This window comes from Euleptes europaea, chromosome 10 (assembly GCF_029931775.1).
Source record: "Euleptes europaea isolate rEulEur1 chromosome 10, rEulEur1.hap1, whole genome shotgun sequence".
Lineage (NCBI taxonomy): Eukaryota > Metazoa > Chordata > Lepidosauria > Squamata > Sphaerodactylidae > Euleptes > Euleptes europaea.
Window position 1 is genome coordinate 32411714 of NC_079321.1, and position 26874 is coordinate 32438587.

At 43.2% G+C, this 26874-nt stretch overlaps 1 protein-coding gene across 1 annotated transcript; it reads right to left on the minus strand.

Annotated features, from left to right (window-relative positions):
• On the minus strand, positions 1 to 17893 carry ALLC (allantoicase). Its single transcript, XM_056856766.1, has 11 exons — positions 17804 to 17893; positions 15570 to 15620; positions 13896 to 13983; positions 11910 to 12035; positions 10129 to 10208; positions 8402 to 8534; positions 7086 to 7241; positions 4345 to 4418; positions 3480 to 3588; positions 2946 to 3073; positions 1 to 153 (listed from the first exon to the last, which is right to left on the minus strand). Exons 1-11 carry the CDS (start codon positions 17891 to 17893, stop codon positions 1 to 3), a joined length of 1188 nt encoding a protein of 395 aa, XP_056712744.1.
• Positions 17894 to 26874: the final 8981 nt, after the last annotated feature.

A 26874-nucleotide genomic window follows, 5' to 3' on the forward strand; every position in this document is an offset into this window, starting at 1 on the left:
TTACTTGCTCACATATGAGAGAGTCCGTGGAAAGCCCCAGAGACGCATCCTACTTAAACCTCCATCCGGGGCAATAGTAAGTCTCACATGAGTACACACATTTAGTGTTTGTATGGCAGTGGCATCAAAAAAATGTCTTTTATCGCGCTTGAGCTGGAAGAAAAAAAGAAACATAGTAAAATTGGTGTGTTTAAATACTGCCTTAGAGGAGGGAAGACAGCATGGTATAGCCCGATCTCATAAGATCTCGGAAGCTAAGCAGGGTCGGTACTCAGAAGCCTCCGCGGAGGAAGGCAATGGCAAACCACCTCTACTTCTCACTTGCCTTGAAAGCCCTTTGCTGGGGTCACCATAAGTCGGCGGTGACTTGACGGCACTTTACACACACACAAATACTCCCTTGTAAAAATAAAAAAGTAAACCTGTTCAGGTATTAGTTACAGCTCCTCTCAGCACCTGGGCCAGCTTCCAGGAGAACAAACTGGCCACACAGGAGAGTAAAGCCACCACCACCACTCTGGCCACGGGGAGGGTTGTTTTACTCCCCTTTCTCAAAGGCCAACTTGCCTTCACCTGGCTGCCCCAGCAACCTCATTCTCTTACCTGAGCTGCTGTGCTTCCTGCTGGGTAGGGAGGGAAACAGAGGGCACACGACCTCACAATGTCGCTGGCTGGCTCAGAGCCAACTCCTGCAGTGGGAAGCCTGGCAACCATTTGCTTTCCTTGCTGCCTTCTCACCCTCTCCCTAGCACAAGGCAGAATAGCTTTGGCCACCTTTCTCTCTTCTATGCTGTGAGGTTTGTGCCAGGGACAGAGCAAGAAGACAGAGAGGGAAGTTAAAGGGACACAGGTCCAGGAGTGGTGGGAAATGACAGATGTCTCTCTACATGCTCAGAGGTACTCTGGTAATTTTAAAGGTTGTATTATTTAATGTGTGTGTTTGGTGGGGTGGTGCACGGGGCACATGGTAGACAATGGGGCTGTTTTGGTTGATGGCAATTGTGCATGTGGCTCTCCATGGATTGCAGAGTCAGTACCACTGAGCTAAAAAGAAAGGGATGCATTATTTATTTGTTTGTTAGATTTTTAATTCTCTCTTTCCTGACCAAGTCTGGGCTCAGGGTGGCTTATATCCAAGTAGAATTTCCAACAATATTTCAATTGAAATAGAAACCACACAATATAAATGTCATTAAAACCTATAGTACAATTAAATAATTAAAACAAAAAGATCCAGTGGCACCTTTAATATTAGTACCGGTGGCATCAGAGCCAGGTGAAAAGGCAGAATTAACCGATGTAAAAGTACAAGAGAGAGGCAGGTGGCACGGAGAGCTCAGGGAGGCCGGCCAGGATGGAACCGTCGCTGCCCTCGACCATAGGCCTGGTGGAACATCACTGTCTTACAGGCCCTGCGGAACTAAGCCAAGTCCCACAGGGCCCAAGTCTCCTTCTACAGAGGGTTCCACCTAGGGTTTCCAACCTCCAGGTACTAGTATCAAAAACATATTCAGTGAACAGTACATACATCAACAAACAGCAGTGCTAACATAAACAAGGGATACAAAATATATTTACAAGGAAAGCTGTTCACAATGTGGCAGCAATGATAAACAAGGCACAATGGCTGTCTCCAACGAGATTGAGAGAGTCCAATGTAAGGAAATCCAATGTCAATAGCTTAATAAGCCAACGTCTGAAGGAACAAAAGCTCCCAAAACTTGTAGGCGAGTAGAGGGAAACAGAGGAAACGCTATCCCGGATACTCTTAGCGCTTTCACCATACGCTTGGCTTCATCAGCCCCAAAGGTAGAGGTTAAAGCCCACAGATGTGTAATCGTTCAAGGAGGTTCTTCAAGTGAATCCAAAGGTTTCAATTATATATATATATATATTTTTATATAAGCAGCCCACTCTTTTGGGAGCTAAAATAAATAAAACAAAATAAAAATAAAATTGAAACCTTTGGATTCACTTGAATAACCTCCTTGAACGATTACACATCTGTGGGCTTTAACCTCTACCTTGGGGCTGATGAAGCCAAGCGTATGGTGAAAGCTCTAAGAGTATCCGGGATAGCGTTTCCTCTGTTTCCCTCTACTCGCCTACAAGTTTTGGGAGCTTTTGTTCCTTCAGACGTTGGCTTATTAAGCTATTGACATTGGATTTCCTTACATTGGACTCTCTCAATCTCGTTGGAGACAGCCATTGTGCCTTGTTTATCATTGCTGCCACATTGTGAACAGCTTTCCTTGTAAATATATTTTGTATCTCTTGTTTATGTTAACACTGCTGTTTGTTGATGTATGTACTTTTCACTGAATATATGTTTTTAATACTATGTGCCTGCACTGTTTTCTTCTTGCCATTATAGATTAGCAGTGATAGTGAGTTGTTTACTTTGGTGTAACCTCCAGGTACTAGCTGGAGATCTCCTGCTATTACAACTGATCTCCAGCCGATAGAGATCAGTTCACCTGGAGAAAATGGCCACTTTGGCAATTGGACTCTATGACATTGAAGTCCCTCCCCTCCCCAAACCCCGCCCTCCTCAGGCTCCGCCCCAAAAGCTCCTATTGGTTGCAAAGAGGGACCTGGCAACCCTAGTTCCACCAGGCCAGAGCCAGAACTGAACAAGCTCTGGTTGAGGACAGCTGCATATCTCTCGGGCAGTAGGTTATTATTTGATGAACGTAATGTTCTTTGAGGGGTGTATCGGGAGAGACAGTCTTGTAGGTACGAAGGTCCCAGACCATTTAGGGCTTTAAAGGTCAAAACCTTAAACCTGATCCGGTAGATATGAACTCTCTAAGGGGTCCCCGTAAGGGATCTCAAAATATTACTAGTTTGTCCATTAGCGGTGAGGCTTTCGCAATCAATTTTGCAGATAAAATCTTGTTGCTCCTCGAGGACCTTCCCAGTTGATCGAGAAACAGCAAGCTTACCTTTGTTATAGGCAGCAAGACATTCCATTTTGTACCCTGTTTCAGGGACCATTTTTGTGCTATGCAGTCTTTTTCTTCTTGTTCGCTCAAAATACAGGCCTCAAGTGTACAAGTATCTGGAAAGTTTCCTGATAGTAAAAAATAAAAGGGCTATAACAATAGCCTTCTTTCAAATAAAGCAAGACTGTAAACTGTACACTTACTTGGAAGTAAGCCCCCCTTGACCTCAGTGAGATTTATTTCCACATAAACATGCATAGGATCGGGGTTATAAAGAACCCTGTGATATTTGGAGAACTGAAACATAATGAAACTTGCCCATCAGAGAGCTGCTTGTACAGCAACTACAGCTTGAAGGGGGAGATGGCAAAATATTTAAGATATTTCATGGAATTCATATTTCAACAAAATCTATCAAGTATGTTTGCCATTAAATCTTAGAAATATTTAGTAATATTAAAACAATTAATGGACAGTTATAAAACCTGAAGATAAAGGAAGTAGCAGAGCAAGGGACTGACAACAAATATTCACCTTTAAAGTGGCTGGTATCTATTTCTATGTGTGTTATTATACCCGAGTGCCCCAGTCGAAAGACTGCCCATTCCCTTCCTGGTATAAGGATGTTTCCTTTGTCATCAGCCTGAAATTGAAAAGAAAAAATTATTTGGGTAGTAATTCGTCCCTCCACCCTTTCCTAGAGAAGAAATAGGCATAATTCTCTGGCACTGTGTCTCAATAAAGCCCTCTCCCATCTATGCACTGGCCCTCTTAAAATGTGTTAACTGGTAGGCAAAAAAGACTTCCTATTATGATGAAGAAGAAGACATTGTTTTTTATACCCCGATTTTCTCAAATTGGCTTACAATTGCTTTCCCTTCCTCTCCCCAGAGCAGACACCTTGTGAGGTAGGTGGAGCTGAGACTAGCCCAAGGTCACCTAGCAGAGTTCACGTGGAGGAGAGAAGAAGCCAACCTGGTTCACCAGATTAAAGTCTGCCACTCATGTGGAGGAGTGGGGAATCAAACCTGGTTCTCCAGATTAGAGTCCACTGCTCTTAACCACTACACCATGTTCGCTTTCAAAATATGACAACATGAAGGTACATCCATATGAAGCATCGGCTGGAACAGGGGGCTGCCTGGCACAGTTGTGACCTAGCGTGTTGGCCTACATCTCTACCTGCTGGCCCACCAATGCCCACCCTCAAGCCTCTCCTAGGAGTCAGAAAACCCTCAGAAGGTGGAGGCTGCAGCAGGAGGAAGAATCAGCAGAAATCCACACACACATCCATTTGCACAACTGCCTGCCACTCATGCAAGGTAAGGTTTAGATCCAAGCCAAGATTTAAGTACACAGGAACTATGTATAAATCTGAGATAACTCATCTGTTTCTTACTTTTAAAACTGGTGGTCTTTCCAGACTTCTTCCGGTCTCCCAGCCGCCTTTCATGGACTCTGCTCGTCCTATTCCTAACCAAATAATACAAAGTTGAGAGTTAATACAAAGGAATTTAACAGTTAATTATCTATTAACTAACTAGTAATTATTTGCAGGTATTATAGAGAGTGCTGGGAGGAGGAAAGGGGAGCAGGTCTATAGTAGGACATCTCCTAGCATTGACCTCCCCATTCTCCATTGCCACTACTCAGGCTGGCAGGGGGGCTTGCCAGCATTGCACCAATGTGCAATGTCCTTCCAGGGCAAAACCGGAAGTGATGTCACTGCATTAGGATTATGCTCTATGATTTGCCCCAAACTCAATGGTTTAACCACAGAGTTTTGGGTGGATCCTAGAGCGTCACCCCAACATGATAATATCACTTCCAGTTTTGCGCCAGAAGTAAAGTCACATGATTCCAGCAAGCCTGTTCCCCATTCCACAATATCTCCTGGGGGTTTCCAGCTGTGGCTGGCAACCCTAAAAAGAAACACTTTCCTCAGTTTTTCTTCTGAACTTAGTATGGCAGTAACCCGAATAAAAAGAATCTTAATTGATACATCACATAAGTTTAAACTGATTAACTGATTGACTTTACATAGGAATAAAACAATAGTTTTGAAGAAAAAATCAGTTTCTTTGTTTTTAAATGGTATGTGAGTGTAGAATGAACAGGCTTTTCCTTTTAATTAGAACAGACTTTTTCTCTTAATTAATCAGGGCACCATTTCAGTTGTTAATTGATTAAAAGTTGCATCCTTAGAATTTAATGAACATGACTGATAATGCTTAGTGTCCCTATTGCAGACATGCATGAAAACTTTACATGATGGACTTCCTGAGAGCTGGACACCACCCCACAGGATGTTTGCCTCTGCACACAATTTCCTGTGCACCTGACTGTACTGGGATTCCCAGTGGTAAATAAAAAACACAATAGTTTGAGGGTATAGTATCTGGGCCTTTGTGTAAACCCACCCATGTATGGACTGATAACTGAGGGATAACAGAGTAAAATGATAAGAACAAGAAGGTTTACTTTTAAAAGTGTACAAGAGCAATGTTTACTCAAAGGGTAATACACAAGTTGAGTAACTATTAACACTTCACTGGGAATTGTGGGGTGTTTTACATAGTATGTTCCCAAGGAAACCACTTTCAGCCAGGTTTATAACATATCAACAGCAATACTCTGCTGTAGCTTAGTTACACACTAGACCCATCAAGTCCTGCTAGCCTACTCTAACACCCAGTCAGGGAAACTTTTAACCAAACATCTGTTAACTCCTCAAATCTTTAATTCCAAGTAAACCTGTTTAGGATTGCTCTGTAAAACACATAATACCACTCAGTTTTTTTTGGGGGGGGGTGTTCTTGAATAAGGTGCCCCCAGTAGGCCCCTTTAAAATGTTAAAGGCTGAGGTGAAAAGTGGGACAGAACCCATATACTCCCACACATACACATGGGATTCATTATCTGGTGCACCTTGCAGCTGGAAAAGCCCTCCCAGTATCGAATCCCATCACTGCATTTTTTCTACCTACTGGTCCTTCATAGAATCATAGAGTTGGAAGGGGCCGTACAGGCCATCTAGTCCAACCCCCTTCTCAGTGCAGTCTACCCGTCACTAAGGAGACAGCTTGTGATGCTCAGCTTCCAAGGTCTGGAGAGATCAGGCTAGCCTGGGCCATCCACATTAGCGCACTGAGGTGTAGGACAGTCTACATCACTTCAGACTGTGAGTGAGGGATCGCTCCCCTCCCCCATTTCCATACATTTACAATTCCCTGCAAACAGCACAGTCTTATGTTTGCTGTCCCTCTCATACAGAATTACTCCCTTCTTTTCAGGAAAGGGAAGCTGCCCATGCATCTGGCTTCCCGTGCCTAGGAATCGGAGAACAATTTAAGTGCTGCCTTCAGAACCCAGTCTTGCCCCTACCCATTTTAAAGTTAAGGGTTAGCATCCAAAGGCTGTTTCTTGGAAGGTGGAGGTAAGGGGTTCTACTTCTGCAGACTGCTCTGAAACCACAGCTCTGCTCTTGATCTCTCCCCTCTGAACCCTTCTTGAAAAAGAGATGGGCACAGTCTCATGAATGGCTTGGCAAATAGTACAACTGTGCTCCTTCGCTCAGCACAACATTAACAAGACAACCTGTATTGGAAGGGAGAGAAGCTGAGGGAGCAAGCAGCCCTCGCCCTCCTAGACAAGGAAAGGACAGAGACAGTCACTGTTGTTCCTAATAATGACAGAAGGAGCCTCTAGTAGACTTTTCCATCTGACAGGGATGAAGAGTGGCTGCTATGTAACACCAAAGGGGAATCTGGAGGTGACCCAATCCCAGAGATAGCAAGTAAGGTACAGTAGCTACTGCCACTACTCTTCCTCAGGTAGTGGCTCCTACTGGGATCCCTGGATTTTGAGAGCTGCCCTAACAGTACCAACCCCTGACACCAGACCTTCCCATTCATTCCATTGTAGCTTACCCAGGAGCCAAACGTAATCATCAGTGAAGTGAATGAATATTGGGTTTCACAAATAATGCCCATGAACAACAATGAATGGCTTTTTATGCTTCTAGTGGTTCACTGAAAAATCGGAAGTCTGATTTTGAGATATATCTTACCTCCTGAACTCAATAACAACTAAACGAATGATTACCGTATTAAACCAAAAAAGGGCTAGTATTATTCTTACCCAGGATATTATGAGGATGACCTAACTGAGCATCGCTATATCCAATGCAAATACCTCCATTCACCATTGCCACTAAATCACTCAAGTGATTTGGGCCAGTAAGTGACCAGTCTCTCGATATTGTGCCATATACTTTTAGACGTGCAATTCCACCATCTACAGGAAAAAACCATGCCATTTAATTATGACTTCACAATAAGGAAAAAGAAAATATGGCCATCATTTAATCAGACATATATTAATACCTAAGCAATCACGTCTATATACAGGTTGAGTATCCCTTATCCGGACTGCTTGGGACCAGAAGTGGTCTGTATTTCGGAACTTTCCATATTTTGGAATATTTTGGAATTTTTGCATGACCTTATATTAATAATTAAAATAATTACATTAATACAACAGAAGCACCCTTGCATCAGAGCAGTTTTGCAAGCTGCAAGACTGCACCAGAGCTGGCTTAACTTGCAGGATGTTGCTGTGTTATATTGAATCAGAGAGGATATTGTGCAGTCAGAATGCGGGAGTGGCAAGTTCAGTCTTGCCCATGTCAACATGGCCCAAGGTCTCCATTTCAATGTTGCAACTATGGAACATCAATGTTAACTCAAAAATCTTTAGTGCCAAAGGATTGTTTGAAAGAATGCCAACTTGGAATAGAGTATTGATTAGCATGTGTTAGGGAAAATTCTGTTGCAATATACAATCTTTTATAGAGAATCAGGCTGAAAAGTACTGGAAAATGAGAGAGGAGTGAATTAATGCTAACTCTTTGTTGTTTCTCATTACTAGAATTATCAATGTATAGACACCATCCATGCCCACTAAGAATGTAATCCTAACCAGAGTTACACTCTTCTAAGCCCATTGACCTCAATGGACTTAGAGAAGTGTAACTGTTTAAGATTGTACTATAATCCTCATAATTTTATTATGGCTGAGAAAAATCCTCATGGTTTACACATTTCTTTAGAACTCCCCAAAATAATTCTCTGTTCATCTCCACATACCATTCTGTGCCATTGTTTAGCATAGGACATTTCTGAAGGTTATTTTTTGTTTGTCAGAAGTCTCATTTCTGCTGAAAAAACTATGACATTGAGTTGGGAGTTAGTTTCTGTTCAGTCATCCCAGACAGACACACATATTCAGGTGTGTACACATGCAGATAATGAGTGCAAGAAAAGTAAACACTAACGAAAACCTTACAGCTAGTTTTCCAATAATTCTCCATGCTCCTCATGGTGCTGGAAACAGAACAAATAAGATGAAGTAGAAACAGAACTATAAAATCTCTTTGTTGTGTACTTTTATCTTACCTGGATATATGTTGAGCCTTATGTGAGTACACTTTTGCTTCGAAGTCACACAAAAATAGCTTTGGCCCATGTCAAGATCTCCTGATTTTATCTCTGACACAGGAACCAAGAACGCCCATTCATTGGACCTCATCTGGAGACACATATTAGTTAATTATTTGTTTTGAAGTGAGAGATAATTTTGTTTAAATTTATCTATATAACCGGAGAGTTTATTAGGGTTGCCAATCTCCAGGTTGTGTCTGGAGATCTCCCACTATTTCGTTTGATCTCCTGGAGACAGATATGAGTTCACCTGGAGAAAATGGACTCTATGGCATTATACCCCATTAAAGTCCTTCCCCCAAACCCCATCCTCCTGAGGCTCCACCCCCAAAATCTCCAGATATTTCCTAACCTGGAGCTGGCAACTCTAGAGTTTATATACCACAAAGTGTTTCTGTACAGTTTGGCTTTTAGTATTGCTGAAAAATATTTTACCCACATATTTCAGGTAGAATTTAAGACGAAGTAGCATTTATTCAACATTTGTAAAGATTTCAAAACAATTTAAAGAGCAATATTTTATATATCACACGCAATGCTAGCCCTCGATCACCTGAAAGGACTGTCATACGGCAAAGGCAAGACATTAAAAAAACCTTCATTTAAATTGGCAGCAAAAGTAGGACCAAAGATCATTTACCTGTGTTTTATTAGTCAGATTTTGTACCCTGAGTAGCAGTAATTTTTCAAAAAGTAATCCAAAGAGGAGCCAGAAAACTCCAGACCCATCACTGTAACTTCTTTTACAGTGTAAAGCTGGGAAATTGGTGGAAATTGGTGCATTGGTGGGAAACAATATTAAATCTAAAATTATTAACCATATAGAAGAATGTGCCTTGCATGGAAATAATCAGCATGGCTTTTGTTAAGGGAAGCTCTCCTTCTCTAATCTAGCAGAATTTTTTTAAAGCATATAGATCTGCTATGCCAAGACTTAATAAATGTCAATTGCAGCATAAATGTCAATTGCAGAGTGCTTCTTGTCTTTTTGTTGCATTCTTGAGGGAATCCGAATACACATCATTTGTGGCACTTTCATACATATGAGATTAACTAATTGGCAGACCAATTCCATCAGAAGTGGGGTTCAAGACAGGAGAATGCTTGCAGTACTGTTGCTACATTGCTTCCTCTCTCCCTGAATTCAAATACATGATGAAGGTGATTACCAATTTTTCCGGTCAGCTTTAGCTCGGCAGCAGTGTTGCATAGCACAGTTGCACCACTCAGGGTGCATTGCTGGGAGAGTGAAAGCTGGCACCAAATTCAACAAAGAGAAAGATGGGTAACAGGGTTAGGAAACAAAGCATAAAGAGGCTGAAGGAAGAAAAAGATGAGTTACCAACGATCATGGATGAAGGAAGCAGAAAAAGACAGGATAAATGAGAGACAATAGTGCAGAGAAGAGAACTAAAGTGTGTTCTGCAGCTCGAAGACATCTACCCTTGTTGATGCTGCTAGTTGCTCACTTTATGTTTGGCCAGCCTCTCAGTCCCACACAGTTGCTACTCTGCAGTGGCCAAGGCATGCTTTCAGTCCCTTACCCCCTCCACTTGATTAAAAGTGGGGATAGCCAAAGAAATAAACCCTTAGGTATTTCATTCAACTTAGCAATTTTTTTTGTATGAAAATGTCTACTTGATTTGTTATCTGGTGTTTTTCTTAGCCGGGGTTTACATCACCTTCTTGACAGCTTTAAATTCTTCATCTGAAGCTGCAGTTCCTATTCTGGTCCCTCTTGGTGGCAGTAATGGTATTTCCTCTGCAAGAACAACATGATGCCAGACAGTAACATAATAAATAATACCAGCAGAACTAGACTGTCATCAGTGGAAGGTTTAGAACCCCTACTTAGGTGTAGCGTATTGTATTGGAGGCAGGATACACACCAGGCTGTACTGCATTGTAGAGCTAAGAAGATGTTCTCCTGGGCAGACACAATGGATGAATGTTTTTTCAGGTTTAAGACCTGACACACCTGACTACCATATCTGGGGTTAGGATGTACCATAACAAAATGCAGTATCTATGAGCAATACTTCAGTGTAGTAGATAGTATGTTGGAAAGACTGGGGAGACCTGGGTTCAAACTCTTGAGCCAGTTACTCTCTTTCAGCCTAACCCACTTCACTGGGTGGTTGTGAAGACAATAATATAGTAGAGAGACAATGTGTGTTCTCCTGGGCTCACTGGAGGACGAATTAAATAAATAGGTAAATAAAAAAAACGTACAAGTGAGGAGAAGGATTCATGGCTCAGTGATAGAGCACATGCTTGGCATGGAGAATGTCCCAGATTTAATCCCAGGTATCTCCAGTGAAAGGATCTTAAGGATCCAGTTTTGGAAAAGACCCTTCTCTTCCTGAGACCCTAGAGAACGTCTGCCAGTCAGCGTTGACAATGTTGAGTTGGATGGAAAAAAGGTTTAACTCAATATAATGCAAAGTTTTGCCTGTGTATGTTTAAGTGTATAATGGAATGCCAGTACCAGTACTTGCCTGAGTGCTGTTCACTAAATACAGATATATGATGCTTCTAGCACTGCCATTCCAGCATCTTAATTGCTAACATGCAGAAGGTTCTTGTAGAATCTCATTATATGAGTTAGTAAATGGCACTATGTAGGATTAGGGGACCAGAGAACTGTTGTATATTCAGTGCACATCCCAGCTATTACTTTTGTTTCTTCGCAGACATGCCCTGAAGTGCCAGCAGAGTGTGATACTGTACTGGCAGCTACCTATGAACATAAGAAAGGCCATGCTGGATCAGACCAAGGTCCATCATGTCCAGGTGCCTCTAGGAAGTTGCCAACCAGGTGCCTCTAGGAAGCCCACAAACAAGACAACTGCAGCAACATTGTCCTGCCTGTGTTCCAAAGCACCTAACATAATAATAATAATATAATACCTGCATAGAAATGGTGTGGAAGGTGAATAATGAAACCTCCACTGCCTGTACCAGCACCCCGATCTCCTGAAGACAATCTGAAAAGGACTCCTTAGCCCCTTTCCCTTGCCCACAGTTAACTAAACTGGTATGTCTTGCCCTCTCCACAAATGTCATTTATTTTTGCCGATAGGTCCTAAAGAACAGTTTCTCTGTCACTCACACCAGGCTATGGTAAACTTGATTGTTCACCCTTTTTGCTACCATTGGGACCCCTTTTCTGTTGCCTTCCTTGTTCCCCATAACAGCACCAGGCCTTCTGTCCTTCTTAGGGTTGCCAATATGGGCTTGAGATATTCCTGAAAATTTGAGGGCAGTGCCTGGGGAAAATAGAGGTGGGGGAAACTCAGTGGGAATGTGATGCCATAGGGTCTACCCTCCAAAACTGCCATTTCCTCCAGGCCCTGATCTCTGTAGAGTAGAAATGAGTGATAATTCTAGGAGAACTCCAAGTCTTACCTTAAGGTTGGTAATCCTTCTATGGGACTTCTAAACGTCTTTGTTTCTTAGTTACCTTGTTTTAAATTAGCAGCTTGGATTGATATCCGAGGAGCACAGTTTCCAGCAAAATAAGATGTGTCTGCCTCAAACCCATAAACAATTCCTGGCACTCCCAGTTGAATGATACACCAATCATGCCCTAAAAGACAAAGGAAGACCTAATTTAAAAAAACCCCAACATGAATATATTCTGAACATGGACTTTATTGCTATGAATGTTGTAGAACCAAAAGAGATCTGGGGGCTGGGTATAGGGATTATTGTCACTCCTGCTCACTTCTTCTTTAAGTCACTGAATGTTGATTTGTGTTGTATTTATGCTTGTTTTTTATATTGTGGCTTTTTAGGGCTTCTTTTATACTGGTTGTTTTATGATTTTACGATACTGTTGTACTTTGTGAGCTACCTTGAGCAGGTGTCTGAAGAGGCAACATAGAAATTTTCTTAATAAACTCTAATTCTGTGTGCCTCTTTTGGAAACAAACAAACTTTGGCCTGAAGAAAACAAAATAGAATCTTGAAGTGTTCCAAAAATACCATAAGATTATAAAAGACACCCTAATATACTGTAACTTCCCTCTCAATATGCTCCATTAATGTTGTTCCACTCGGCCAATTAGCTAAAAACTATACTTCTACATCAAATTAGATCTGTACTGGCTAGAAATAGAGCTATTTTGTGGTGGCCCCTACCTGGCAGAATAGCTTCCTTGTCCTAAACTTCAGTATTATTTACTAAGTACCTAGCATATCAACAAAAGATTGCATCTTTTCACCTTTTCTTTGTTCCCTTGCTAAGCCCAAATTGCTTGAACAGAACATGTGTATTCTTTTATTCATTTATTAAACTTTCTTATATTTTAAATGCTATATGTCTGATCTCTGGAAAAATTCCACCCCTATTTGCTCTTGCTGTGGTACTGGGGAGGGGCAGTATTTCCTGGTCAATGCAGGACGTGGCGGCTGGACTGGGAGCCTAACGCAGGGTCTGGTGAGAAGTTTGCAGGGGAGGGGGGAGGGTTTGCATTAGGCCCCAGGCAGAACCACCCATGGATGAGATGGGTGATGTTCTTGTTTTGCAAATGGCAACGGAGGGGGTTAAATGGAGGAAGTACAGCGCCTTGCATGGAAGAGGTTAGGCCGCCTCAGGCCCATGAAATGGGGATCCTCGATGGGGAGATGAAGGGGTTAAAGGGAAGGCCTGTGGAGTCCAGTACAGGGAAGGTGGGGGGGGAGATTAGGGACCAGGCAGGGTCATGGGGGGGGGGGGTTATGGGAGGAAGTTGATGGTTCAGTGTGGAGTGGAAGGGGTTGACTTGAAGAGGTACAGCAGCCAGGGGAGTGGGGTTGAAAGGGGGGGTCAGTTGCATCCTGGGGAGGGGCCGTGGCTCAGTGGTAGAGCCTCTGTTTGGCATGCAGAAGGTACAAGGTTCAATCCCCGGCATCTCCAGTTAAAGGGACCAGGCAAGTAAGGTGATGTGAAAGACCTCTGCCTGAGACCCTGGAGAGCCACTGCCAATCTGAGTAGACAATACTGATTTTGATGGACCAAGGGTCTGATTCAGTATAAGGCAGCTTCGTGTATTCGTGTATTCAGTAGAGAAGCTCTCCGTCCAGAGAGCACAATAACTCTAAAGTACAAAGCTGTAGTAGGCTGTCACTGTACTTGCTTGTAGATTCTCCTAAGGGTAAAAATGTATGGTCACTTTAGCCTCCTTTATTCCCTGTTTCAGCCAGGATTCAGCCAGGATCGAACTCATGCGTTTCGCCGAACGTGCTTTCAGTCCTGGCTGAATCCTGGCTGAAACAGGGAATAAAGGAGGCTAAAACGACCATGCGTTTTTGCCCTAAGAGTAATTGGTGGCAGTTGGTGGTTATTTAGGTAGTAACTGGCAGCCTTGCATTCATTGTGAGAATTAGTCAGCTCACATACAGGTATACATAAAACCCGTGAAACTTTCCACAGCAATCTGGCTACAAAAAAAAAAAAGCATCTTACCCGAAATTCGTTTCCTTCTGGTCTCCCATCCATCTCTCCACTTCCCATAGTCAGTGAACAGATCTGCGTGAGAGACTGGTCTTTGTTTCTACAAGAACATAAAATCATGATAGCTGAACATCTGGCTTGCATTATAATGGATCTCATTAAATACAAACAACTTCACAGGCTTTCACGTAATTAGTAATAATTTTTCGCAAATTAAACAAGCTTATTTTTTTGGCAGCACCAAAAGTACAGTACAGATTAAGAAGCAGCTGGAAAGCATGTTCTTAACAAGCACTTTTGTATTTGGCGATCAAGCCTAATCCAATGAAAGTTATGTTAATTCCCACTGAAATTAATGGAACCTCAATGTACTTAAATTTTTGGGGTCATTCCCATTATGTCCTCTTAAGTAGTGGCATTAATACAGAAGCATTCCATTTCTTCACAGCACCCCTTTACATAGCAGAACTTGTAAAATATGGAAACCAAGATAAACAATTTTTGCTGAACATAAATAAAAATAATGGGGCAAATAATACACATATCACTACAGTTTCTTATATGCAAATTTATGATAATATATTTTTTAAAGAGCTGCTATGACAGTATTTTTGTGATTAGCATGAATGTGTCTATCCCTGTGGTTTTGCCAGACCGACTTGGTAGGTGACCAGGGACCTAATAAAAGGAGTTGAATGTTTCTTAATTTCCCCCGCCTTCTCAATAAGACACATATCAGAGTTTCAGAGTGGGACAAAAAGACAGAAGCAATTGCAGTTTGAATTTTGGGGCAGAATGGCAAACTCCACATGAAATAAGAATCCAGAATCTACTAGGGTTTATTTTAAAGATCAAAGAACCTTTTGGGGGGAGCGGTTGCTGAATTCACCTGCACACACAACCACCACCACCCCAGAAATCTATGGAAGGCATACAATAGCTCTGAATTAATGATTTACATATCTGTAATAAAATGTTTGTACAGTGAAACACCTGTGCCATGGCCTAGATCTGAATTGGACACATACACACCACACCTAGTTTTGCCTTTAAGAAAAATTGAGAATTCTGATCACAAATCTTCCATTTCGTATGGTGTTTGGTCCAGAGTTTTGTTTTGCCAAAGTTGGCTAAAACTGAAGCAATCTTGGAGCGCAGTTGCTCTTGTTAGGGAACCTGAGGCAGGATCAGTGGTTGTATTGCCTGCTGTAGAGGTCTGTTCAGCTAGGGTTGCCAGATCCAGGATGGGAAACTCCTGGAGATTTGGGGATGGAGCCTGGGGAGGGCAGGGACCTCAGTGGGGCATAATGCCATAGAGTCCACCCTCCAAAGCATCCATTTCCTCCACAGGAACTGATCTCTGTAGGCTGGAGGTGAGCTGTAACTCTGAGGGATCCCCAGGTCCCACCTGGAGGCTAGCATCCCTAGCTATCCCCCTGGGTTGTATGTTGGTAAATAAACATTGCAAAGGCACCATAACTCCCAAGTGCTGTCTCTCATCCAAAGAAAGTTCAACACAATAACGCTGTTGATGGGACTTCTCTCACAGAAGTGGGGAGCAAAAAACAGTAAGGAATGTATTCTGCAGCAAAACCTGCACATTAAACCAGGTTAAATTGCTCTTAGTGCTAGCCTTTACCACAATCCATCTATAATCGAAACAAGGGCTATAAGAAGTTGGCCTACCTTTAAGAGATTTTCTGCTGGAGCAAAAAAGTCATCTGTTGCAAATAAAACCTTTATAAATTAGAACAGGTTGTAAGAATTAATTATAACATTTACACAATGCTACACTTTTTATTCTGCATGCTAAATCACTTTCAAGTAAGCAGCTATTAATGTCAGATTTCCTGCTTTTCCATATAAAGATTTGGCTTCTAAAATTATCTAACATCAGGCTTCTACTTTTTCTCAGCAAAGTCCATTTTACTAATGGCCCCAAATATGCGGAGCAGGGACTATCTAGCTGCAGCAGCGCTAAAGAAAGGGAAATTTTCCCATCCACCACTCCTACTGCAGCCTGCGGTACCCTTAAGAGTCAGTAGGACCCCAGAAACAGCACTTGAGGTGCAGGAGATAAATTGGAGTTCTGAAGCAGCAGGGAGAATCTGTAAAAAAATAAAATAATAATAACCCCCACCCCACCCTTTTGAGAGTATGTGAGTCTTCCACAAGTGGAAAAGGCAATCAGGGTCAAAGATGATATATGTAACGATGTGTGTCAGAATGAGTGACTTTTAATGTTCAGGTAAGGATTCCCTAAATAAAAATGATGGTAGTGACAAAATTGGCCCTTTGTCTGCCCCCAAAATATTGTTCAGTATGCAACTAAACCATTGCAGTGTCAAATTCTGTGGACACATTACTAACAATACCAAAAACTGGGGCATGGGTACAGCACCTGCTCACAGACAGATCTCTATAGGGACTAATAGAGGCTTTCCCTGCTTCCTTCCCACCGGGACTACAGGGAACAGCATTTTTAAAGTCTGCAGGGGCCCATTTAGGGTTTCCAGGCCCTCCCTGGCCACCAGCAGGGAGTGGGAGGTAAGGTTGCCAGCTCCAGGTTGGGAAACTCCTGGAGATTTGGGGATGGAACCTGGGGAGGACAGGGGCCTCAGTGGGGTACACTGCCATAGAATCTACTCTCCAAAGCATCCATTTTCTCCAGGAGAACTGATCTCTGTCGTCTGGAGATGAGAAGCAAATTCTGGGAAATCACCAGGCTCTATACATGAATACGTGAAGCCGCCTTATACTGAATCCGACCCTTGGTCTATCAAAGTCAGTAATGTCTACTCAAACCGGCAGCAGCTCTCCAGGGTCTCAGGCAGAGGTCTTTCACATCACCGACTTGCCTAGTCCCTTTAACTGGAGATGCCAGGGATTGAACCTGGGACCTTCTGCATGCCAAGCAGAAGCTCTACTACTGAGCCACAGCCTCTCCCCTCCCTAGGCTTATTTCAGCTTGGGAAAACAGCAGGGGGGGGGAGGAAGAAGTCTCTCCTTCCCCTAGGGTTTCCAGGTCCCTCTTTGCCACTGGCAGGAGGTTTTTTGGGGCAGAGCCTGAGGAGGGCAGGGTTTGAGGAGGGGAGGGACTTCAATGCCATAGAGACCAATTGCCAGAGCAGCCATTTTCTCCAGGTGAACTCATCTCTATCGGCTGGAGATCAGTTGTAATAGCAGGAGCTCTCCAGCCACCACCTGGAGGTTGGGAACCCTACCTTCCCCCCACCCCATGTCATGCTCTTGATATCAATCGAGCCTCTGAGGGCATTTAAAATGCTGTTCCCTGCAGCCGCTGTATGGCTACAAAGAACCCTGACCCTAGTCCTTACGTATAATTTGGCTCTAAGGCTATATTAAAGCCAAGTCAGAGCAAAGCCTGCCTGAGAGATATAGTCACTATGTTGTTCAGGCAGACTTTTTCCTGTCTTGGTTTTAAAGGTGTTAGTGTTTTTAGTGTTTTAATATGTCAGGTTTCTGCTTGTTTTTTAAAGTGGTTGATTTTTTGTAAACCGCTTTGAGTAATGAGGGAAAGCAGTATAGAAATGTGGTAGATAAACAAGCAATCTGTACATGGTAGTAAGACATAAAAAGGTAAAGGTCCCCTGTGCAAGCACCGGGTCATTCCTGACCCATGGGGTGACGTCACATCCCTACGTTTCCAAGGCAGACTTTGTTTGCGGGGTGGTTTGCCAGTGCCTTCCCCAGTCATCTTCCCTTTACCCCCAGCTAGCTGGGTACTCATTTCACCGACCTCGGAAGGATGGAAGGCTGAGTCAACCTTGAGCCGGCTACCTGAAACCAACTTCCGTTGGGATCGAACTCAGGTCGTGAGCAGAGCTTTTGACTGCAGTACTGCAGCTTAACACTCTGCGCCACGGGGCTCCTAGTAAGACATACTCCAATGAATTTACCTTTCCTCCTATAGTTTCACATGCCAAATCATTCAGATGTAGAAAGTCGGGTAAAACGTGAAGCTGTCCTTCTTTGAGATGAACGGACATCTTTCTTCAAAAGATACGGAAGAAATCTTTTTTTTCTTTTGAAAGAGAAGAGAAACAAAACAGGCCATGGTTATCTTCTTTATTGTCACTATCTCCATAGAGTTTTGGCTTCTTGCAAGTAGATCACCATTTCTCATGGCTCAAAAGTTAATACAGGGGTAACAAGAACCAAGTGAAAATGCAACAGGGAGCATCATAGGCTATAGCAAACTCATATGTCCTATGCTCCATCTTATATACCTTTTCATCTCTCTCCTCCCTGTGATATTCTGTTGCTCTGTAACTATATGCATTTTAACATATCCTTTGAATAAGCATAAATAACGTTCTGAGAGAATAGCCTAACATACTGGCAGAGTGTGAGCTGGAAAGGGCCTGGTTCATATCTCACACCAGGGATTTGGGGCTGTCAGTCCCAGCACACCCCAACACACTGCAATATGGGGGTAACAATGCTAACCTTCCACAGTCCATACAGAGCTGTTATAAGGATAGTGGAGGCAGCATATGTGAAGGCTAGGATTCTGCCAAATATTTCTGCTGATGGCAGGATTTGTTACCACCCCTCTTCCACTGCAGCCCCAAATGCCTCCCAAAATACTACTCATAAGGGACTGGGAACCCCCAGGAACAGCATGAAGGAGGAATTGGAGGTCTGCAGTGAGAGGACAAAATATCACCATATCAGCAGAAATCCTCTGCAGGATCCAACCCAAATTACCTTGGGTATTCTGAGTGCTGTAGGAATGTTAAACGTTATATTTATCAATATATGTAGCTCCTCAGATCAAAAGGAGGACGCACCATTTTTTCTTCAAATTAAAGCCATGGAAAAATAATACACCACAAGTAAACAGAGTGTACAATATAAATGCGATGATAAATAAGAACTAATCTCTATGAGGTTGGCCAAGATGAATAAGTACTTACCCAGGAGACACTCCAATGGTTGGTTTTCAGGATCCTTCTCTTCCTCACTGAGAAATTACCTGGTCAGTTTGTACCTGCTATTACATTGTCTCCAATACCCAATAACAAAGCTGTAAATTAGTGATGTTCAGCCTGTGGACAACTACAGGATTGTAGGCCGCTGACAGCTATGACTTGGCATGATGCAGCCTTCCAAAGGTTGGGTGTTTGAGGAATAACATTGCACTTCTATAGGAGCTAGTTCAGCACTCATCAGTGATCTTTCAAATGTGAAAGCTATTGACATATATTCTAATCACAGGCACCAGAATCATCTTCGTTTGAGACCTGATAAAAAGTCATTGCTGAATTCTACAGGCAAATAGCCAAAAAATAAATTAATAAGTAAAACAGTTATACATGATTCAGTAGTAACTTATGCCACCCTGACCTGCTTGAAGGAACTTTTGATAATTCACTTGCAAAGTAGGAAATACTAATGTTCTTATTCTTAATACTCTAGCCTGAATAATATCTTTGTTGTAACATTACAAGAGAAATATATTAAAATCAATTAATCTTACTCTTTCAGCAGTTTCGCTCCAAGGCTAAGCTGAGAAATCAGCAATGTGAAGATTAGTGTTTTAAATAGGCTGTGTGCACAGTCCAAAATAAGCAAGTTACACAATCAGTAGACAATCATTACATGATATTGATTCTGCAAGAGATCACTCCCTTCCTGTCTAAATTCCCCCCTTTCTTATTTATACAAAACTGAACGGAATTTGCATCCCTTTCTAAATCTTAAATATGCACAGGTGCAGCTCAGTAGTATCTAACTTAAGGAATGCACCTTGAACTGATATAACGTCCATGAGACATAGGTCTAAAACGCATGGTCACTTTAGCCTCCTTTATTCCCTTTTTCAGCCAGGATTGAACTCACATTTGGCTAAAGCAACCATGCGTTTTCGCCCATAGTGTCTCTGATGCATTTTTATACACACCTTTTCACCCTTCACCCCCTTGTCTCCATGCAGGTTGTTCCTGGCACTATGTCTGTAAGAGGCAGAAGCTCTGCCGTTAACAAAGAAGCTACAGAACAGTCATTCCCTAGTAGTGTGGTCCTAACTTGGCTGAAAGCCTGTAGTAATTATTGTGTGAGAATCTATATGCTACACTATCTGTTGAAACATGGGTTACTTTATTATATTGGTTTATGTTGATAATGAGTATCCAGGACCAGCTTCAGAGGGGTGTCAAGACGGGATATTTGCTTGGACCACTAGACTTGCAAGGATCCACCATCCTCACACTGCTGCTGTTTCCCCTTTACAAAGACTAAAGGTGGCATGAGAAAATTCTCTGTCCTCCAGTTAAGGGGGAGGAGGAGAAGAAGAAGAGTTGGTTTTTATATGCCAACTTTCTCTACCACTTAAGGAAGAATCAATCCGGCTTACAATTACCTTCACTTTCCCTCCCCACAACAGACACCCTGTGAGGTAGGTGAAGCTGAGAGAGCTGTGACTAGCCCAAGGTCACCCAGCTGGCTTCATGTGTAGGAGTGGGGAAACAAGTCCAGTTCACCAGATTAGTGTCAACCGCCGCTCATGTGAAGGAGTGGGGAATCAAACCCAGTTCTCCAGATAAGAGTCCACCCCTCCAAACTGCTAGTCACCACTCTATTTACCATGCTAGTCATCTCTGTGTGCAGTCTCCAAGGTACCTATGCTCAGAATCAACTGCAGACCATTTGGCACCTTAGATCAGGGGTGTCAAACTCATTTGTTACGATGGCCAGATATAACATAAATGTCACAGTCGGGCTGGGCCATACCTCGCCAGCCCAGATCGAGTTTGTGTTTACAATTACTCTCTTTCTTCATAACTTTATTTTGGGGTACCCCTACTGGAGGGTTGCCAGCTCTGGGCTGGAAAATACCTGGAGATTTTGGGGGTGGAGTCTATGGAGGGTGAGGTTTGGAGAGGGGAGGGATTCTAATGCCATAGAGCCCAATTGCCAAAGTGGCCGTTGGTTTGTTTGTTTGTTTGTTGGGTTTCTATCCCGCCCTCATTCCCGGCAAGCTGGACTCAGAGCGGGTCACAGCATAATTATAAACATCATAAAACACCCATTAAAACATTTTCTCGAGGGGAACTGATTTACATTGCCTGGAAATCAGTTGTAATAGCAGGAGATCTCCAACCACCAGCTGGAGGTTGGCAACCCTACCCTACTGAGATCCACCCTGGTATACAGAGGCTACAAGGTCTTGTGTTGTTCCTTTCTGGAACCCTTTTAAAGTTAAATTCCCTTTCTCTGGATCCAGTTTGGGTAACATAATTGATCATTATAAATTGGAGAATGTTAAATATATGAGGAGGGAGGTTGTAAAATTTCATGGAACCACAGGTGATGCTGGTGGAATCCAAGGCTCCCACAGAATCCTGACTGGAGCACTCTCTTTTAACCATTACACTACAGCAGGTGTATATTTTTCACCTGCTCCATATCGAAATAAACTGAAAAGTTTAATACAAATAAAACTCTGTGGGAAGCTGGCTAAGAGCAATTAAAAGTCAAAGCCACCATCTGGATGACAAATCAAGTCAATTATACCCTCCATTGCCTGTTCTAAATGAAATATGGCTAAACTAAACAGCTTCTCACACCGGGTTTCTTTTTAATTCTTATTTTCCAAGCTACACCTATGCATAATAATGGGACTTGTTTAATGCTGCTGCTTCCGACTATTTGCCTTTAATTCCTTCTTATTTTCATTATGTCCTCCATAATAAGCCTTGCATCGGCGATCTGTTGTGGCCCAACAAATCTTTTGAAGTGCCATAATTGGGGCAAATAGTCTCCTAAGCCAATTTTAAATCAGAAGAGAACCCACTTCGCAGCTATCTGTTTCAGACCGTGTGCACTTTAACCACGCACAATAAAATCCATTCCTTTTAACCCCCCACCCGGAAAGTCCTTCTACCACTGTTACAGTGAAATCTGGCAATCCGTTAGCCAACTCTTTTTGCCCTCATCATCCCCTCTTGTTCTATTACTCTGCTTCTGGACCTTACTTGGGATATTTTATAGAAAGGTGGGGTGTGGGATAAAAACCATTCATTTGAAAGGAGCTCTTGCACCCCCTGCAGAAGCCACAGGGGAGCTGCACCACACTGGCTCTCAAGCAAACATTATAAACAAAACTTACACAACAGTGACTTCTGGGCTTCTGAGTCACCTGACCCAATATCAGGGGCATAGTGGTTGGCAGCCCTATCTGGAGGGAACAGGCATGCAGCTGCTGTTGAGCCTGCTGAGTCCTGGAGATGACGGGTGCATCTAGCTCCTGCCAAGCTAGCTGCCAGACCCCTCGAGGGAAACAGCTGCACGAAGCGGCCATCAATAGGGTTGCCAGCTCCGGGCTGGGAAATACCTGGAGGTTTTGGGGGCAGACCCTGAGGAGGGCGGGGTTTGTGTTAGGAAAATTCTTTTATCAGAGGTTATGAATTGTATGATTATGGCTGGTGAAAGTCAATTAAAGCACACGCACACAATGAATAGACAAAGTCCTTTGTCTTAGCAAAAACAAAACTTTACTCACTATAAAATAGGGTAGGGTAAACTTGAGTTTAAAACAATAAATCTAAACTTAAGCACATGGCATCTCTAAAATACAGAGTTGCCCCATCCTCTCTGGTTGAGATCCAAAAGGTAACTGATACTGCTCTTTCTTCTTAGACAAAGAAAGAGCTGAAACATGCAGATTTTTGGGTACGTGACCAACAACATGTTTACAATTGATCCTCACTGACCAATAGCTAATTGACACATTGGAGATTACATCACCTTCTTGAACTGGCCAGCATCAATACAATCAATTTTAACCCTTGTCTGTCTGACATGTAACAAAGTTCGCTATCTATTCCCCAACAGTTTGGAAAGGGGAGGGGTTTTAATCCCATAGAGTCCAATTGCCAAAGCAGCCATTTTCTCCAGGGGAACTGATCTCTATCGGCTGGAGATCAGTTGTAATAGCAGGAGATCTCCAGCCACCACCTGGAGGTTGGCAACCCAAGCCTGTACTATGGAGCGGATGGGTGCATTGCTGCTGCCAGGGCAGAAGCCAGAGTCCTGGAGGAGGTGTGTGTGAGCTCCAGTGGGAGGCTGTTAGGAGGTGAGTCCATGGGTGGTCAGGTGCCCCCAGTGGGGGGAGCTGCCCTGGATGCCCCATAGCTGAGATCACCGTGCACACCTTGGCTCACCACTGAAACCCTTTTCGGTGATGATGATTTTGGCACTCCTCCCTATGGAAGAGTGCACTGTGCGTGATCCTCTGTACGCTCCAGTTTTAGCACATGTGATTGGAAACCAAAGATGGAAAAGAGTTTATTGTCGGGTTCATGCCAAATGGCCACAGCACATACAGAGATGACTGCGTGTAGCATGTCTCCCAGTGATATCAGAGCACCAAAACTGTAGCAACTGTAAAGCTGAACATGAAATGTGTTCCCGTTCCCATTCAGCTGAACATGAAAAGTGTTTCCGTTCCTCCACAGAAGTACTTGGCAGTGAAGATGGTGGGACATATAGGGCGAAAATGCCTGGTCGTTTTAGCCTCCTTTATTCCGTTTCAGCCAGGATTCAGCCAGGACCGAACGCATGCGTTTTTGCCGAACGTGTGTTTGATCCTGGCTGAATCCTGGCTGAAACAGGGAATAAAGGAGGCTAAAGCGACCATGCGTTTTCGCCCATTGTCTTTCTGAAAAGAGGGTGGGACACTAATCGATCTCTATCATCGCCCCAACTGTTGGTATCCATTTCTTCCATGGCTACATTAAGTCCAGATGTGTAGTTGTCTTAAGGATCATATGCCTGTCTTCTTCTGTGAAAATCATCAATAAGGTGAAATTCTAGAAGGAGCCGTGAGGTAGAAGTGTGCCTGAGGCAATATTCATAGCATGCCCTGGCCTCTGAAAATAAGATTTTAAAGCTCTGGAATGCTAGAAATGAGCACCTTCGCTTAGTTCTAAAATAGTGCTTGATGGGAGGAAAGGGCTGTTTAAGATTACCACCTTTTTAGCTGGCAAGACTCTGCTTGACAACAGAAGGCAAGCAGCTGAAACTTTTCCAAACTGGAAAAAGCATTGGCTAGTAGATTTCTGCCTGTCCCATGACATTAGCAGCCCAATCCTGAAGGGGGGCAGATCCACGGTGCCCCCTCAGAGGCTTCCCGGCCGCCACGGAGGCACAAAGAGACAATAAAAAATACAACAAACCAAAAAAGGGGGGAAATCCCCAATTGCCTACAACCGGGGCTGTGCCACTGCGAAAGGCGGTGCAGCCCCACCGTCGTTGAAGGGGGCATTCCTGGGGTGAAAACGCTGTGGAAGCTGTCTAAAAAGAGCTCCACCCTGGGGAATGCCCCCCACACTGGCACGGGCTTTCCCTTCTGGGAACACATATGAACACACATGAAGCTGCCTTCTACTGAATCAGACCCTGGGTCCATCAAAGTCAGTATTGTCTACTCAGACCGGCAGCGGCTCTCCAGAGTCTCAGGCAGGGGTCTTTCACATCACCTTCTTGCCTAGTCCCTTTAACTAGAGATGCTGGGGATTGAACCTGGGACCTTCTGCATGCCAAGCAGATCCTCTACTACTGAGCCATGTCCCCTCCCCTAAAAAAAAAAAAAAAAATCAGGTCTTTCACGTCTTACCACTGAGCCACGGCCCCTTCACCATGGGAAAGCCTTGGCAGTGTGGCTGCACTGGCAGCGGGGACTGGAGGAAACCGGACGCTAGTATGTTTGCCCTGTTCCAGTGTAGGTGCCACCTTATTTCGTGATAAGGTGGCACCTATGCCGGCGAAGGGTCACGCCGGTTCCAAAGGAGCTTCAGCTCCCCCCTTCGGGAATAGCCTGTTAGTAGACTAAAACCCTTGGCAGAAAACAAGCTGGCAAACTGTGCCAACTATAATCCTCTCAGTATTTACTGTACATCATTGCCTTCAGTCTCAAGTTGGGTTGCCATTTATTGTTGTTCTATGTGTTGGTGTATATTATTACTATGATGCCTTTCATTGCATCATAGTACCACTAGATGGCAGCAGGATATCAGGTCACAGCCAATTCACTGAAGACATGTTTGTAGCATGTCCGCGATTGCAGCATGCATGGTAAGGATGGTTCTGGTGTGAAAAGGAGACAGATATGCATAGGGATAGAATGGGGAGTGAGTGGGGTGCTGGAGAGCTGCAGTAGCCAGCAGTCTCGTTGTGCATGCCCCCCGTTTGCAGATGTGAATGCAAATCATGCAGATATGATAGTGCTTATTTGCACCAACGTGGTGGAAAACCATCTGACACAAGACATTGTTGAAGAAGAACAACCCATGTTGCTCGTCTGTCTTGCGAAAATCAATACAGCAGAGCCAGTCAGTGTGGTGTACTGGTCGAAGTGTCAAGACCAGGACCGGAGAGACTCGGGCTGAGACCCCCACCCTTCTGTGAAGCTCACTGGGTGTGGATGACGCAGCCCCTCTCTCTCAGCCTGACATACCTCATAAAGGCATTTTGAGGATACAGAGGAGAGTGGAGTAGACGAGACAAAATAGTTATAGATAGCAGTGGTTCTGCTGTAATGAAGCAAGGCATTTCTCTCTCGTGTGGTTTGCTTTTATAGTGTTTTACGGTATATATCAAAACAGTGGTATTCCTGTGACCTATGGCAACTATACTGTTCCTCTGTACACCTCTTGTTCATTTATCCATTTCATAAAATCTGTGTCCAGAAGTTACTGTTTCATACATTCACTGTCAAAATCCTATTCATTTTTATTTCCTTTTCCCTGGGCTCTCTCCCCCACTTGCTACCATTTCTTTTTTCAATTACTAATCCTGTGAAGAAGCAGAAACCATTTGGTACTCCCACACAGAAAGAGCAACACAGGACCCTGCTGTGTGGAAGTACCAAATGTAGAAAAAAAATGTGGTGTAAGGAAACAGAAAATAGTGCAAAATAAAGATACACTTAGACCAAACTGGCAATTATGAATGGTTTGGGTTTTTCTTCATTAGTTTAATTTTATACTTCAACCTATATCCCTGGAATTTCATTACCCTTCGGCCCTGTTACCATTTTTCTTCATAGCCTTATATGTGTGCTTGCACATGTATGTCTGCTTCATAAAGTCTAATGACAAAGTGGGCTCTAGTCCACAAGTGTGTATGCTTTTTAAAAAAACGTGTTAGTCTTTAAGGTGCCACAAGAATTCTGATTATTAAAAAGAAGAAGAGTCGTTTTTTATACCCCGCTTTTCTGTACCATAAGGAGTCTCAAAGTGGCTTACAATCACCTTCCCTTCCCCCCTCACAAAAGACACCTTGTGAGGTAGGTGATACTGAGAGAGTTCTGAGAGAACTGTGACTGGCCCAAGGTCATCCTGCAGGCTTCATGGGGAGGAGTGGGGAGTCAAACCCGGTTCTCCAGATTAGAGTTTTTCCAGCTGATTATACTGAACATGTAGAGTGGCAAGCCCTGAACAAGAGGCATTATTCAGTAATATCTGCAACCCAAGCTGCTGGTCCCTTCTTCAGTGGTGCATTATCAAAGAGATCTAAATAGATACATGTAAGAAATACTTTCCCACACGCTGCACGCTGCCTGTGCAGTCAACTGTGCCTTCTGATGTGGTACGTGTACATCATGTACTGCTCTACAAAAATTAGATATGTTGATGGCAAATGTTGTATGTAGCATAGATAAATTGATAAGATGATTTCCAGTTGTTTTTTAAAATTCTAGGTGCATTAACACTGCAGGGATTTTGCTTCTTGTGCCAATATCATATCAGTTTAAGAACAAGACAAAAGAATGTAAAACACTCAAGTATGTTAGAATAAAACTTTGTTTTAATTTTCTTAGGTACAAATGATGCAGTGATTTCAAATACTGTTGCACTGTAGTTTAGAGAGCAAAGATACTACAAACAGTCCCTTATAAACCGAGACACCATAAATTAATCATTTGCAATTGTAGAAGTGGCTAGTGGGAGCAATAGTGATCATT

Coding starts and splice junctions, on each gene's coding strand:
- ALLC (XM_056856766.1), bottom strand. CDS start 17,893: ATGTCCGTTCATCTCAAAGAAGGACAGCTTCACGTTTTACCCGACTTT. Junction 4,419..7,085: donor TCATCCTCATAATATCCTGG/GTAAGAATAATA, acceptor TTATTTGGTTAG/GAATAGGACGAGCAGAGTCC. Junction 3,589..4,344: donor AAAGACCACCAGTTTTAAAA/GTAAGAAACAGA, acceptor TTTCAATTTCAG/GCTGATGACAAAGGAAACAT.